This window comes from Aythya marila (genome assembly GCF_965140915.1).
Source record: "Aythya marila genome assembly, chromosome: 4".
Taxonomy (NCBI): domain Eukaryota; kingdom Metazoa; phylum Chordata; class Aves; order Anseriformes; family Anatidae; genus Aythya; species Aythya marila.
This window is the reverse complement of record NC_139045.1, coordinates 11569742-11586611: the sequence shown is the minus strand read 5'-3', so window position 1 is coordinate 11586611 and position 16870 is coordinate 11569742. Positions and strand designations below refer to the sequence as shown.

Sequence of the window (16870 nt, the reverse complement as noted above, 5' to 3'; positions counted from 1 at the left end):
TTAGAGCTTACTAGCATGGTTTAGTGGCAGACTTTAGTACCAGATTAAAGGTTGGACTAGATGATTTTAGAGGTGTTTTCCAACCTGAATGATTCTACGATAGCTCATTAGAAGTTAGGAAGGAAAAAATACTTGCTTTGCTTCCAAGAGAAAGAGTTTTTTTCCCTTTTGCTTAAGTAAAGAAGAAAAAAAATGACTCAATTCCACCAGTTTTTCTATGCTATGCCATAGTGAATGTCAGGGGAGGACCAAATTCAGTGCACAGTTATTGGCAATAATCTTTTGGGGCTTAAAATTGATTCTCCAAACAGATAGTAATTTGCATTGCAAGAAATGGAAGTCTGCTGCCTGCAGATTTAAAGCATACAGCTGCACCAGTTTACACTGAAGGCACAATTTCAAAGCAATCTATGCAGCTTAGAGAGCTTTTTTTCTCCCCCCTTTTCCTCAAGCAGAAATAGACACTCTGCAAGGCCAGACACACTACTTCAGGCCCTGTATGCCAAAGGCCCAGGGCGAGTGAGAAAGAGTTAGCTATCCCTACAACACCATGGCTGGTGCTGCTTACAAGAGCTTTTATTTTGTTTACGTGCAGTGTGTTAGCAAGACACTTAAATAGATGTGTGCTGAGTATTCCAGCAGCCAATGTTTTGTTCCCAGTAAACAACACGTGCAAAGCAAGGATGAGAGCTGAGGCAGAGCTCCATTTAAAAGGCATCTCATTTAAAACAGGTGGCAATCTCACATAACATGCCAAGAACATCCAAATTGCCAGAGCACATTTTTCATTCCTCTATTGGAATCCTAATGCATGAGAAGAGACAATCTCCATTTACATAAGTAAACATTTTTGATTGGCATTTCTCTAATGCTCTGGGAGGTTACCCGGTCAATGTATATCTGCTGCTTGTATCTATCAAAATCCAGCTGACATAATTCTTCCCACAAAAATCAATGAAGACTTACAATAAAGTATCTACCAGGAACTTCATATTTCTTTCTGCAGCTATGTGCCTCTTGGCATGAAAAGAGAAGGAAGCAATAAAACCTCTAGGGGAAATCCTAGCCTTACAGGGTTTTGTGTGCCCCTCTGTTAAGTCCAGACAGCAGTGCTATTTTGCACTCCCTGGGCTTCCCTGGATGGCAGGAGGACAGAAACACACCACAGGCTTATCTCCTTTATGTTCTTCTTTTATATGGCTCTAACCCTGTCTGTTCTTGCAAAGCAAGAGCCGCAAATCCAGTGCGGCATCCCAAATCTCTTCACTTTCTTAAAGAACCAAAGTCTTCCAAAGAAGATGCACCTTTCCCTTGCTATGCAATAAATACACAAGACACTCCAGGAAGTGTGGTGCCTTATCTCTGGATCCTCCCTTTCAACCCAGGCCCTACAGGTTCTCCACCCACCAGGTTCAGGTTTCACAATCCTTTGAACTAACCTCAAATACGGTCACCACACAGGCAAGGATTCCATGTCTTTCATTGCTTGCAGCTCCCCTGATCCTCTGAACTGTCCTACAGGGTAAGCAATCTTATCAAGCCACCACTGAATACTTTGACATCCCTTCTGAGAGGGAGACTTGCCCACTTTTATACCTTTTGGCAATGCAATCACTACTCAGCTGTCACTGTAAACTCCTTCCTATCCTTTAGCTTGATTTCACCTCCCTTTCTCCAGATGCAAGAAAAAAAAAAACAACAAACAAAACACTCACAGCTGCTTCCATTTACATATAACAATACATAAATGTCTGCCCTGACTCTAACCAGCAAAGTTTTTCTATTCTAAATCAGAGTAACTCCTCAAATTCAGCTGCAGGAAGGCCTTACCATACTAGATGCTGCAGGAACACAAGCAACCAGCAACGTTGTCCATTTGCTGGAGCATCAGCTCACTACATTTGTTCTGTTAACGTCAATTACATAGCAGAAAATCCCTTTTAGCCTAGGTGATGATGTAAGCGGTTGTCCCTTCTCCCACCCATTTTCTGTTAATGAGCTATTGCACTGGTGAGTACTTGAGGCCTCACCTCAAGTATTGTGTGCAATTTTGAACATCACAATGTAAGAAGGATGCATAACTGTTAAAGAGTGTCCAAAGGAGGGTTACAAAGATGCTGAAGGATCTAGAGGGCAAGGAGTGCCTGAGGCCCCTTGGTTTGTTCAGCCCAGAGCAGAGCAGGCTGAGGGGAGGCCTCATGGCAGCCTGCAGCTCCCTCACGAGGGGAGCGGAGGGGCAGGCGCTGAGCTCTGCTCTCTGGGGACAGTGACAGGACCCGAGGGAACGGCATGGAGCTGGGACAGGGGAGGGTCAGGCTGAGGGTTAGGGAAAGGTTCTGCACCCAGAGGGTGGTTGGGCACTGGGACAAGCTCCCCAGGGCAGTGGTCACAGCATCAGGCCTGCTGGAGTTCAAGGAGTGTTTGGAACAATGCTCTCAGACATAGGGTCTGATTTTTGGGTGGTCCTGTGTAGAGCCAGGAGTTGGACTTGATGATCCTTGTAGCTCCCTTCCAACACAGGATATTCTTTCTCTCCAAACAAATCTCTGCTCTGTGTTTTTTCTCCCAATTTCCTGCTGAATATGACACACTCTCGGACAGGAACACTAGAACCAAACATCTTTTTCTTCCTAGTATTTGGAAAAGTGATTGCCTTTTTTTTTTTTTTTTTTTTTTTCTGGAGTTGATATTGGACATTTTGCAATAGTAGTGAACTGTGCAGTCAGTGCAGACCAGCAGGTAATAGCAATGTACCTCTGTATGTGCTTGGGTGAATAATACAGAGAAGTGGGTCCCAGTTCATAGAGGCTTAAGTCATTGAATCATTGAACAGCCTGGGCTGGAAGTAACCTTAAAGGTCCTCTAGTTCCAACCTCCATGGGCAGGGACACCTTCCACTAGATCAGGTTGCACAAATATTTTTTTTAGTTTATTATTCTTCTTTAACCTGCACTAGAGACAGAAGGGATCAGCTTTGGCCTCCACATCTGTAGCTAGTTTAAAAAAAGCTGTGACTTTTTTTTTTTTCTTTTCTTCTTTTTTTCAGGGATTAGGTTCTAAGGTTTTATGGAAGCTCCAGCTTATTTTATCAAAAGAGATTAGGACCATTGCCGTTGTCCACACTGTCATCAATTAGTTTGCAATAGCTGTTCCAACCAGGTGAGAAAAAAATGCATGGAAGGAACTGGATAGATTTACTCTCTGCAAGCAAAGCAGTGGCCACTATGAGACAGTTACTGCAGCTCTGTGTGAAGTCTTCTTAGGGAAACATCCAGTGGAGAAAATGTGACTGCTTTGTGCTCCACCCGTGCTGCCATGGTGGAACAGGCCAGAGAAGCTGGCTTTGGCTTTACAAAGAAAGAGGGAGATGTGAGAAGTGAGTGGCAGACAGGGGAAAGGCTGCTCACCCACTGCCTTTCCGAGGAGCAGAAGCCACATCCTGGCTGCATTGCTTGCACTCAGTTTGGTGACCTCAGGACATGACCCAAAGCATAGGAAACCACATTAAGAAAATCCAGCACAGTTGCTGGTATCACTCACAGCAACATCCAAGAAGTGAAAAATAGATGAGAGAGAGCTAGCATGAGAAAGAGCTGTACAGCTGGGAGCTACTTCACCCCTCCAAACTGTCCTTCAGCATTGACTGGGTCAAGGTGGTCTATGAGGTTGAGAGGAGAGAGAAAGCACTGCTTAAGATGGGCAGATGAAGACGGTGTAGACTGCTGTATCATAAGCTGTATGACAGGGAAGCTAGGGAGAATACCAGGAAAACTTTCCCGGTAGAGAAGTATGTAAGCATGTGGAGCAATGTCAATAAAGACAATGAGATAAACCCATGAAAAAGAATACTTCGCATTAACCAAAACTGGAGCTGTACTGCATTTACATTCACTTTTGTCACCTTGTAGGACTCTTCTGATTACACTGTCTTGCTTAAAATTATGGTATAGATCTCAGCTTTCTTAGGCAGTGTTTCTCTTTAGATAGCTGGTATAAATAAAGATATGGTGGTCACATTGGGTAGGGTAAGGGAGACATTCAGAAGCAACTTGAGCAAATGCCAGCCCTGTTTATTTCCTATTCATTCTCTGCTGAAGGTACAGAGCCGGGGAACATCAGAGAAGCCTGTCCACCAGGCTCTGCTCGAAGCACTCATAACTTAATGGGGCATTTCAGGAGGACAAGTAACCCAGTGCATGGGTCCAGTATCTGTACAGAGGCTTCTTCCTTAGTTTTAGACCTACTGAAACCTAAGCAATTTGTCTCATTATTTGATAGCTCAGTAGTAGCTTATACCTTTCTGATGTTATGTAAGTGGATTTAGAGGAAAAGCACTGCCATGAGCAAGTTTCTAATTAGGAAAATAAATAAATGGAATTATGGAATTAAGGCAGAACCCCAGCTTGAGTGACCCAAATCCCTTCCTTGTGCTGCAGTCCACTACAGGCTATTAGAAAAGTTTTAATTTTTATCTTTTTAAAGTTAATTCATCACTAAGATGGAACAACAAAGGCAAACTCCTTTGCAGGCTGGCAACCACACTCCCAAGTTGCTGGGCTTAACTAGTTTGACTATTGCAAGTGCAAAGGACGATGCTTTATTGAACTGGGTGCTCTGCCATGCAAGCAGCTGTACCCTCACTCATACAAGCACTGCTGGAATACAAACAATAGTGTATGCATTACCATTTCCTGACTTGTGCTGGCAACTTTCTGTCAGTCCAAACATGCAGACTGTCATTTTTACATTTTTATTCATAGTTGGATACTACTAATACTTACCTACTACAGTACTGGATATAGGTGTCTAATTAACAGTAGCTTTCTTTGCAGAGACATCAGGAGTCCACAGGTCTCCATGACCTGGCCTCAGCAGGAGTAAAAAAGCACTCTCTACTTCTCACAAATTAGGCCATATTTATCTACATACTCAGCTGCAGATGTAAGTGCCTACATTTTAAAACATTGGTTTGTGAAAATAGCAATTTATGGCTCTCAAAGGAGCAATCTGAAATTTGATGAGGGAGTCTTAAGGTCTCCACTCACAATTCTGCCACTAACTGCAGAGTGGTTTTGATAGCATTTGAATCTCTGAAGGCATTTCAGTTTCCTTATCAGGTTAAAGAAGCTAAGCAGATATCCTGGGTTGTAGTGCTGCTGGTAGGAAATCTCACTTACTCAGTAAATCAATTTATACACGAACAAGAAGCCATATTTATTCTTTATACATGCAGGCACTATCTCACTGTTATGTTATATGGTTTTAAATCTGTGTCAGGTGGAAATGGTGCACCGGCGATGACTGGTTTGATAGGATGCTAACTCTATTTCTTTTGCAGAATTGAGCACTAGTCAGTTTTTTGCTGGGCAGGGGATCTCTAGGATTTTTCCTTGCTGCAGTGAGGCTACATGGATGAAGTAGGAAGAGCTGTCAGAGGTTTTCCTGCCTGGAAAGGAAGACTGTCAATTGCAGCATGCAGCTGAATGGACCCACCAAATGCAGGGGAACACCATGCTCCTAGCAATTTGGATTCAAGAGTGATCTTTGGCAGCTACTGGCATGCAGAAACCTGAACCGTATGACAAAGAATCCAGCAAAGCTCATTAATAAATTACCCTGTGTGATTGCCCAAAACACTGAGCACTTAGCTGAAGTAGCCTGAACTCTCATAGCCAACCACAAGGTACAAAGAGTATAGAAACACACTTAAGGAAATAGCTAATTATTATTTTGGGAAAGAGAGCTCCAACTATGGGTGGAAAGCCAGAGTTTCCCCAGCAGCAGAGACACTGCATAACCACATTTTCCCAGGACCTGTTTCACTCCTCTTACCTCTCAGAGCATGGCAATTTAGGAAGGTAGGAAATGATTTTCCCTATTTCCCAAGCCATAGCCATAGTAAAGAGTAAGTCTAGGTAGGGTCGCTGTGTCCTCCAGTAGGAGACAGGCATGTTGAAATACTACACCTGTAACACCATCAGACCAAAATACTACTCTGCCATTCTCTGTTATGCTCATTCGTACCATGAGATAAAACTTCTGTTTCCTTTAGGGGAAGAAGAGGGTTCAAAGTTATTCTGATGCTGATACTACCAGCACCTCACCTCACACCACTTGGTGCATGTTGTGCATGAGTGTTAGATGTGGGGGATGACAATTTACTAGACAGTGTCACTACAAACCTAAAATCCTGCCCTTTTTACCCTACAAACAGAGACCCAGAGTAATTAAGACAGTGTTAATTTTATTGTACTCAGCATGGAAACCAGAAGATGTAAAACAGCAAAACATTAAATTCCTAAGGAAGTCAATCAGGTGGGTAACATTGCTTTATATCATTGTAAGACTTCTTCACATGCAAACTTCTCTTGGTATGTCTCAAATAAATGCTACAGTACATCTGGAAGCCTAAAACTAGCTTTACTTTGTACAGTACATCACATTCAGTCAGTATAACTATAAAAATAATAAAGCCACAATAATATTAGTCATCATTAGAAGCCCCAGAATTGGTTTTCTTCTTCTGCTGACTGATTTATGGCCATCATTTTTATGGTGTTTGCAACAGCCAGGAATTCAGAGGTCATCCACCCTCTCTCCCTTTAGCCCTGGGTACAAACTCCCATCACTTTCCAGTGTGCTACTGAGACCTTAACTTCAGGCTTGAGGCTTGATTTTATGTACCACGAACACTTGGATTTTTCTCTCCCCTGTTACTGAAACTCCTCAGGTCAGTGTCTACACTTGGGTTTGATGTACTTGAAACTACTTACTGTGAACTGAGCTAGAGGATGTGTTTTGGGGAGAACCCTCTAACGGATGGATCAGCTAGATGAGCTGCTGAGAAACATCTCAAGAGTCTTGGATTCTGCAGCACACAGCTGCTGGAGACTTTGCTGTCATTTATTTCTACCCCAGAGGTTGTGAGCCTCAGCAGAAACCTAACAAAACCTCAAGGTCTAGTACATCAGGAAGGACTTGGTTCATGTGATTCTGCCCCTCATGAGCTCAGATGCTTGCTATCACCCATCTGTTATCTGTCTTTGTGCAGAAACCCATTTGTATATACTGTGTGGATACCCACAAAGTTCTGGAGTCAGTGTGTATCTCTGTACACCCAGCCACTGTGCTTTCTGTTGACAGTCTAGACACAGAGGTTGGCCAACTCTTTTATTTTAGCAAGAGCAATGGGATTTTTTTTTAGAGATCAAATAAAGATAAAATCCTTGTGTGTCTACTGAAGAATAACCTAAACTTGCCTCAAAGTTGTAGAAAATGCTGACCCTCCAGCATTTAGTCAGAAAGGGGAAAGGGAAAAAATCTTAGAGTGTGAGTAATGCATGAGACCTGCACACATGTACAGCCCTTTTAAACATGTACAAGTACATGTATGCACACACAAGGTGACCTACAGCAAACTTTTTCCTAGAGGAAAAAATATTTCCTCTCTGTGTGTTTGGACTCTATCAGTTTCTGTGTTAAGAAAAGCCTTAATGATGAAGGATAAGTTTCACATCACAAAATATTCCTTGCCAGGATTTGATTCAAAATCCATATTATGAATACTGGGAAGGAAGAGCTAGTCAGAAAAGGACAGAGCAGATAAATTAATAAATGTCAGAGCTTCAAAGAAATGAATGTTGTTCATTTCAGTTCAGATCAGTTCAGCTGATCAGAACTTTAAATATCTGTACTAACTCAGGTGAAATAATGAAATTTAGGCCCCTACGAGAACATTTCAGCCATTTTAATGTACAGGAACTGACCTCCAGGCTCATGGGCCACTGCAGCATCTCACAACTCCAGAGGTATTTGGTAGTGTGCAGCATTTAGATAGGAATCTGTCTGCATACCTTTGGGATGACTGTGAAGACACTGACCACTTGTAGGACCATCACACAGTGACTAGAAAAGTAAATAAGCAAAGTCTGAGATGCTACTACAACAGGAAAAAAAAAAAGAAAAAAAGGTTACAAGAGGCTTTGTATTACTCCAGGCCATGGAGCTTGATGAACAGGTCTCTCATTTGGAGCCACCATCTCCATAAGCTGCCTGTGAAAGGTTTACTCTGCCTTCTACATTCGTTTTTAAAAGGTGTAAAGAGATAGACATGGAAAAAGGCAATGGAAAACCAGCCTAATAAACTAATACATATTTTACTTTTATGCTTATACAAACTGCACTAAGTAATAAAATGCTGATGTAGATTCCACCAAATTTCCAAACTGAAAACCAGTAGCATCACAAAGAAATCTCCCATCAACTTCAACTCTAATTTTCATTTGCATTTCCGCTTCCAACTTTAACATTTCAAAGCAGTCATGACTTTCAAGACAAAACAGCATTATCTTTAGAGCATATATTCACTTTTTCTGAATTCCTTGAAGGTACTTCTCCAAACAATGCATTTTACAAGCTCATATGTGACAGTAGTGGTAATAAACTGAGGCTGTTCACCTACTGCGATCACCAGTTAGTTCCTCAGATCAGTTTTGTTGAATTGTATTTGGACATAGCTATACACACCAGCAATATATACAGCCTTCAGAAATGTTCATCTTCCTAAAAAACATTGGTCACCAAGAACATGAAAAATCTGTGAGGTCAGAATGAACAAGTGGGGACAACTGCAAAAATTTAGTAAAACAGTGGCTTTATGGACATAGGAACAGAAATATCCTCATGAAGAACCTATGTCACCTACGTTTTAGTTTTCATTTGGTCCTTTCTTCCTCATTTTTCTCAGCAATTCCTTCCTATATGTTCAAAGGGAGGGTTCCTACCTCTGAAATAGGGAGGACAGGTATCTTCCTCCTTGTCTCCAAATCTTTCCTCACTCTTTTTTTTTTTTTTTTTCTTTCTTTTTTTTTTTTTTTTTCCTGAGCCAACACAAAATCTGGGGCCATGCTGCAAACTGCCTGCAACCAGGCTCTCCTTCAATTCATATTGGAAACATTGAAATATAGATTTACGTTCCTATTAACTGTTCTGGTTTTGGTTCTGGCCACATCAACCTCCCCAGAAGATGCACTGACAGTTTCTCTGGCAATAAGCACAGGTCTTTTGTTTTTATTTTTCCTTGTACAGATTTCTCTTGGGAATGACAAAGTAATTTCTGTTTTGAGCCCTCTTTTTATTATCCCAAATTGATTTCCTGGGTTGTTAACCACTGAACTGACACTCTGTGGTGCTGACTCACAGGGCAGGGAAAAAGAAGAGGATGAAGGCATGTGGATCACCTCTCCCTACTCTCTGCCATACAGTAACTTCTGTTTTTGACACTGATGTGACACCAAGAACAGTCTTTCTTGGCTGCTAAAGGACTATTCACACACATATTTGCTAATTGCTACCCAAAACATGTTTTCCTTCTGGTGAAACATGCATCATTCTTCCGAGGATTCACGTAAGTCATCTAAACATTGTATTCATGAGAAAGCACAAATTGCCAGTGGAAAGCTAGCAGGTTGCCTACAGTCTGCACTAACAGGGCAAAGTGAAAACATAAAATATTTCACATGAGATGTGCTGGTGATTACTGACTCATTTTTTGTGTGTTTTTGACACGATATTGCTTGGCTGTGAATGCACACCTACAGGATCTCTGTGTCCACAAGACGGTGTTGCTGACGTGTTGCAGGTTGTCTGGGCATGAGTATTCTCACAGAACACAAAACCACACCACTCTGCTGAGCACCGTGGTGTAGCCAGCTATGCCCATGCAGTTATTTAGATGCATCCAGTTGGTAATCTACCCACCAGCATTTCGTACTGGTGAAATTTCCCTGGAAGAAAGGGTGGTGGGTGTGGGGGGAAGGTGGGAGTGGACCAGCTGGTGTAGACTCACAGCTTGGAGCAGCTGCAGGGTACCTGTAGATCTCTGGTTCCTTGTGAGGAAGTGTTAATTGCAGTGCTTCCTCATTGCTAAGTCCAGTTTGGCCTCCATAAAGCCATTCATAGATACTGTAGAAACATTTAGGAGCGCTGGAGCTAAAGGATAAAGCTCATGGAAATTGCTGAGTGCATGATATCCATTTATTCTCCTCGGGAAGAATATGACAATCCATTTATATATTCAGACCAGACATATTTGTAAAGGGACAATTCAGAGCAAGCTGGCAATGAGGAGGGCAGTGGAGGGAGGGACGCGAGCTCAGTCAAGGGACACGGTTTCACAGGAGGACAGGCTGGGCAACAGCTAAAGAGGGAGCTGGCAGAAGGGAGGTGAAGGTGTAGGAAGGAGCTGTGCAAAGCTTTGTACCTGGACAGGAGACAGCAAACACCACAGAAAACTCTGGGAACCTCTTCATGGCTGACACAGACACGACATGGTAAGAGACACCGAACTTGTCAACTAACCTAATGATGCTGTCGAGATTAATCCCACACAAAATTTCACAGGAAACTCACATCTCAGACACTGCTAGAAAGGTAATGGAAACAGCAGTACTAACAAAAAAGAGACGGGAGACTTTCCTCCTAGTAGGTGGACCTGGGAAGACACTCTCTGATACGGTATTTCAGATTCACCAGTTCAGCATCAGGCGGCAGACAACTTGAAATAATGTACAGACATGGAATGTGGAGGTGCCATAAAACTCCAAATACATACCAGAGGAAAATTAGGAGTCAATTAGGAGTACCAAGCATAGGGGCAACAACTTTCATTGAAGTAGGTTGAAATATTGTCCATTACAGAAACCTTACAGTGTTTTACCTCCTAACTGGGGGAAAAAAAAAAAGCCCTGAAACAGCTGCTTTGAAAGCTTGGCAGTCAATACACTCAAAAAGCCTGGCCTCCTAAATACAAGTGGACCACCTCATGGCTGCTTCACAGAAAAAGAAAAAAGAAAGGATATTCATGTTTGTTTACACTGTGTTGTAAGATCTACAGAGTAAGTCAGATGTGTGGTACTACAGACAGAAATAAATTATCATCATGATTTATAAAAAATCTTTAATGGAATAAAAGTAACTCCTATTTAACTCTAGCACTTGGCAGGATTACAATATCCCAATCCCTTGAAAAATAAACTTTCTATAAACTGCAGGAGTTCCCCAGCCTACTATAAGCACTGGTGGACAGAATGAAGAACTAGTGAGAAACATTTCCTAGGTTGAAAAATGTTGTTAAGCTGAGAAATGTGACAAATGTACATTTGAGACATTATTGTATATCACACTTCTGGAAAAACAGTCACTAAGCTACCTTTTATTGGCAGATGCTACAACTTCTCTAACATTAGAAATACAGTAAAGATTGTCTCAAGATTTCAATACTTGTGTAAAGTAAATGCTTCAAGTTAACAATACAACGATTTATAATATAGAGAACATTTGGTAAAACAAGATATGCACAGGCTAAATAAATGGTATTAAGTTTATGAAAGGCAGCGAGAAAAGCACCAATATACTGCAGAAAAAAAAAAAAGGAGCAGATTCAGATAAGGGCTTAAAAAGTCAGAGCAGTGTAACACAGTAGACATGTAGGCTCATGGACCTAGGTGCACAGCACAGCCTGCTCCTACATTAAAACATCTCCGTGCATCTCTAGAGAGAGAAAAAAGACCCACACCACTTTAAAAAGTGTTTTACAGGAGCAGCATTCAGCACTTCTGGAGGCTGCTGAGAGCCTGGGCTGGTGTGTCACTGTGCCAGTAGACCTGGCTGCGTGTCCTCTTGTGGCTGGCCTCACCTGCAGGCATCGCCTGCTTGCACACACCTTGCACACTCCTCTTTCACCTCCCCTTCCAGCCATCAAAACCCCATTTACTCAACTTCTTCTCCCAAAGAGAGTTCTTCAGCCCTGATCCTCACTCTTTCCTTCATTCTCCATTTCAAGAGGAAAAGAAGAACCGTCTCACTTAAGCTCACCTAAAAACTGTGCGCCACTGCATCAACAGTTCATAGCCTTTTTACAGACATGCCTCATTGTGGGTAACTTAAACATAAGGAAAGTTGTCTTGCTTCACAGCTCAGTTAAACAGCTGTTTAACTTTAGTTTCACCTCATCCAGCTTCCCCCAGCCTATCCCTCTGCATAAGACCTTGCGATGCGTACCAGTAATTTCTGACAACAATCCTGATAATCCCTCTGCTTCTTGCTTTATCAGAAGATGCTGTTCTCCCTGCCACAAGGTGGCAATGCAAATTTGTGCTTTTGCTAAGTGCCTAGCTTCTCTTCTGAGGGTGGACGGGATGGGGGCACCATGTGGAAATACACCAGCTGTGGCAATGACAAAGGCATGACGGGGTGAGTGGCTACTCAGAAAACAAAGGGCAATAATTTCCACTGTTGCTGCACTGCAACCCCAATAACACAACTGAACAGTAGGACTTGAGACTCGAGGGGAAGGATTCTCACTACCACTGCAGATATCCACCCACCCCTGTGGACCACTTCAGTCTAACACAGATGACGGAGCAGGTCGGACACAGCAATTGGGACGCCTAAAATTCTGCAGCATGGAATGGAATATGTTATGCTGCCTCCCTTTCAGTTTCTTATTTGAGGACGTGTCTGAGGAAATGGATTTCCGGTTCTGACTGTTCTGAGCCCGGATCAGTTTCTCATGTTCCCGGATTTGTCTCTGTAAGTGGTTCTGGATAGCGATTCCCAAGGACTCGGGGTCGAGGGAAGCACCGTAGACCTCCCATGTCATGCCTTGCTCGTCCCAGACAACATCCCTAACGTGCTTGGATTGCTTCACCTGCACTTTCGCCTCCATGGCGGAGGCGGTCTGCTTCTTGTTTTCCCCACGGTTTGGCAAGGCCTGAACCGAAGAAGGAAGAGCTGCAGCATGGAGCTCACGCTTGGACTCCTTGGCTTGCTGGGGAGCTGCCGAGACCTCCAGGAGAGGGGTGACATGTCCAGAGCTCGGAGCAGCCACTGGTCCCACCGGCAGAGCCTGCCTGCTGGCTGGCAGAGTCGGCCTCATCTCACCCTGGTGGCCGCTCTGCTCCTTCTCACCCACCTCCTCTGAGCAAGCCTTTCCACTGACGGACTCTCTGCCAGCATTTGCCCCTGCCTGGGCATCAAGCACCATCAAGCTTTCTCCCTTTGGTTTTACCACAGATTGAGGAATCGCCTCCACTTCGTTCACACCCTTACATGGCACTGGCTTTTGCTCAGAGCTGCCCAGGGCCTCGTTCTGCTTGGTTTCACTCTGCAGGTTACAGAGTGAAGGTAACTGGCTGCTTCCCGTGTCATGCACAAGACACTGCACCTTGCTCTCGGTTCTGGCAGCAGCAGTGACGTTTATTTCACCAGCAGCAGACAGTGCTGCAGGTTGATCACTGGGGCTGATGGCAAGCTGCTGGGCAGGCACTGGCTTCGACAGGGCCACAGCATCTGTCGGCAGTGCAGAAGCAGCCTCACTGCTGGCTGGACCCATCCCTTCAGTATTATCCACAGCTGTACCTCGGGAGGTGATGGCTGCAGGGGAGAAGGGGACAGTAGGTTCTGCATTGTCTGCTGAGCCTGGGGACACTGCGTCAGGTGGGGCAGCAGGCAGCCCGGCAGGCTGGCTTTGGGCTGTAGCAGCCCCAGCCGTAACAACAGTCAATTTTGACACTGTACCAGGAGAACATGGGGGCTTCTGCTGCGAGGAGAAGCTGTTAACAAGTTCAGACTGGCTCAGCCCCCCGCTGCCTTGGTAAATGATGTGCAGTTCTTCCTTCTCCTCTGGAGGAGGGTTCCCTTTTAAGAAGGCAGCGAGGATACTGGGGCTGGTGGAAGCTGATTTATTCTCCACAGTGGCCACAGCCTGAACCTCGGCATCTCGCCACGTTCTGCTTGCTGCTTCCTGAGTTAAAGAGCTGCTCTCTGACTGAACCGTCATTGTACCCGTTTCTTTGAATTTGGAGAGCTGGGTCGGGCCTGAGCTCCCCGGCTCAGTGTCTGCATCACACAGGGGATGTGTGCCCTCAGAGCTGAGCTGGGCCGCTGCTGTGCTGCTCTGCGTCACCTCAGTCTGATCAGCAGGACACAGCTGCTCAGGACCTGCAGACCCACTTTTTGCCACCACAGTCACCTGTGGATCTCTCCCAGCATCAGTGGCAGCATCCCTGTCCCTCACTGGAGAGGTGGGCTGGCAGGCAGCAGCGTTGGCTTCTGCTTCCCTCTCTTTCCCCTCTCTTTGCAGAAGGCTTGCCTGAGAGGGGAGACACGACTCGTTACCCCTGGTCGGGCTGCCTGGAGAGGAGCACTGCAACACCTGGAGAGCTGGCTGCTCCTCAGTCCCCTGAGGTTTCAAGGCAGAGTCCTCCACCTGCGCCAGGGGGCTTGCTTTCGCCTGGCTGCCCTGCACGAACTGCTGGGAGCTCTGAGGAGCTGGCATCATGTCTGGCCCACACCCTGCCGCCTCCACTGCCGGGGCTGGCCCTATGCCTGCCAGACACCCCTCCACAGCCTGGCTGGAGAGGCTGGGAAGGAGCACAGCTTGCTGGTTAGCATCCTCCTTGCAGCACGCCTCCTGGGTGCTGGTGCACTTCAGGCTGCAGGTGCGGGTGGCTGCGGAGCCTGGCACGGAGCAGGGGAAGCCATTGCTGGCTCTCTCTTCAGCAGCAACCTTGGGCTGGTGCTTAGCAGGCAGCAGGTCTCCTGGGCAGTCCTTCTCCTCGGGAGGGGAAGCTAGGGAGAGCTTGGCAGGTCCCAGGGGATGTGGTACAGTCCCCATGGACTGCCTCAGGGATGCAGCTCACAGTCAGCTCCTCCTCAGAGGGCTCTTGGAGGGTGGCGGGTCCAACAGGGCAGGCTTCCAGCAACAGTTCTCCTGTATAGTTAATCTGTCAACAAAAGAAACACAGTGTAAGCTGTATTCAGTTTTAAGAATAAGAAGTACAAAATGTATTTATTTTACAGCTTGGAGAGAAATACTTGCATGTAAGGGGAAAGTGAAGCACCCAGTTCTGCTTAAAAATCACATAAAAGACACAGATTTCAGGTATGTCCCAACTCCAAGGTCTGGATAGAGGAGACAATGCTAGGAACAAAGCAGTAACAGCTGCACTGCTGTGGATACATTAATGAAAACGTAATGACATAACAAGGACTGTAAAACAAGAAATACGAAGAGAAAGCGGGAAGCACAGAAAGGGGAGCAGACTGTGTCTGGAAGTTTTGGGGGAGAATACGTAGCAGCAAGAGGTCAGAAAATGAAGTGATAAAACCCTGTGTCAAGGCACCTGTGGAAGGTGACTGAGCAGCTGCTGCCTTGCCCGCTGTGCGTACATGAAGACAAGATATGATTCCCCCTGGACTACCTTGTGACACGAGTGATCTCCCCACTTTGCTGCCCACTGGTGTCCCCTTCCTCTCACGGAGAGCCCTTCCTTCCCTCCACCACCAGCAAGGAAATGCTGACACGGGTCAGTTCAGCCTAACATGCATGGAGTTTACCTCACTGGTAAAAGGAAGATGGAGGAAAGGCAACCTGCTGGATAGCCCGATCAATAAACACAGGCACAGACAATCTTAAAATCAGTTTATGAAGAGGTGACATGAAACTGGAGGGGAAAACATAGCTGCACCACCTGCACCACTGAACAGGAGGGGCTCAAAGCAGCAGTGAATGCCACAGCCAGCGGAACAGCAGGGAGGAATTTTAAGCAGGCGGAGCAGAGTTATCCAGGCTGAAACCTGGCCAGAACTGCAGAGAAACCGTGACTTCAAGCAAGAGGCGACCTCAAAAACCTGCTTCTTGACTGGAGCTTTCAAAAGGACTCGGCACTGCCCAGCTCAGGTCCTGCTAAAGGTCAACAACTTGGTCTGTCAGTGCCAGAAGAGCGGTGGTGACGGCGATTAAGTCCCACTCCACTCTTATTGCAGGTTGCCTATGCTAGCTGAACAGCTTCTTTTAAAAGCTTCTCACAGCCCATGCTGCCAGCAAAACACCGGTGTGAGACCTGGGAGGCACTCCTAACATTTAGCTGTATGTTAAGCAGAGGGATGGTGCTGGGAAAATTACCTGTGTGTCCATGTCCCTGAAGACACACAGTGGGGTGTCCTTTGCAAAATGACTTGGGAGATGCTGCTGGCAGGAGCTGTGATGTCCCAGACCCTCTCTACCCACTGGCAGTGTCAGTACAAGCCTGCTCCCGAAAGGGTAGATCCCTACCCTTCTCCTCTCTTTAAACCATAATGGCAGTGCTATAACTTTCTCAGTTTCTGTAAGATTCACCCTATATTTCAGCATCTCAGGGTACATAGAAAGAATGACAGAAAAAAAATGCTCAACGAGAGGAAAATTGAAAGAATACAGACAACTTATTTTTTCTAAGAAAAGGAAACCTCTGCAACTGATTACTTATTCATTAAACTTTATGTCTTCTGGATAATTCATTATTTTTTATACAGTATCTTTGGGCTCTCTCCAACCACAGATACACAGAGCCTGCTGGGTTAAGTCAGCCCTGATAAGCTGTGATCCTGCCCCTGGAGGACACTGAGCTGCAATCTGTGGTCGCAGCCGTGTATCACTCCAAAGTGGGTCTCCTCCAAGGCTAACGACGGCTGAGCTTTTTAAGCTGCACTGAGTTTATGGAAACCAGATTGCAAATCTGCACAACTTTGTGACTGCCTACAAGATGTTTGCTTCATTTTGTGCTCACTTTAATGCCAGTTAGTGGAGTCCTGAAGAGGAGAGCCATTCCAAGTTCCTGCTGTTGTACCATGACCGAACGTCTAATAACCGTGAGCAGAGGAGCAGATGGCTTTGGGCATCTGTTTCTAAACTCTGGTACTCTCTTCTTTGCTTTTCCAAGTATCAGTGCAAACTAAACTGGCATATACAATTGGGCAGGTCGCATTTTTTAGGTCAAGAATTTATTTAAAACAAACAAACAAGCAATGGAACAAAACCAAACTGAAT

The 16870-nt window shown here is 45.0% G+C and overlaps 1 protein-coding gene across 2 annotated transcripts in view; it reads right to left on the bottom strand.

The window, feature by feature from the left end:
* Positions 1-6247: 6247 nt before the first annotated feature.
* The window catches only part of GPRIN3 (GPRIN family member 3), a 34267-nt gene continuing 23644 nt past the window's right edge, over positions 6248-16870 (bottom strand). For both annotated transcript variants that reach the window (XM_082759787.1, XM_082759786.1), the window contains exon 2: positions 6248-14786. In XM_082759787.1, the coding sequence (XP_082615913.1) occupies positions 12401-14677 (2277 nt within the window). In that variant the 5' untranslated portion in view covers positions 14678-14786 and the 3' untranslated portion in view covers positions 6248-12400. The remainder of the gene's footprint in view (positions 14787-16870) is intronic.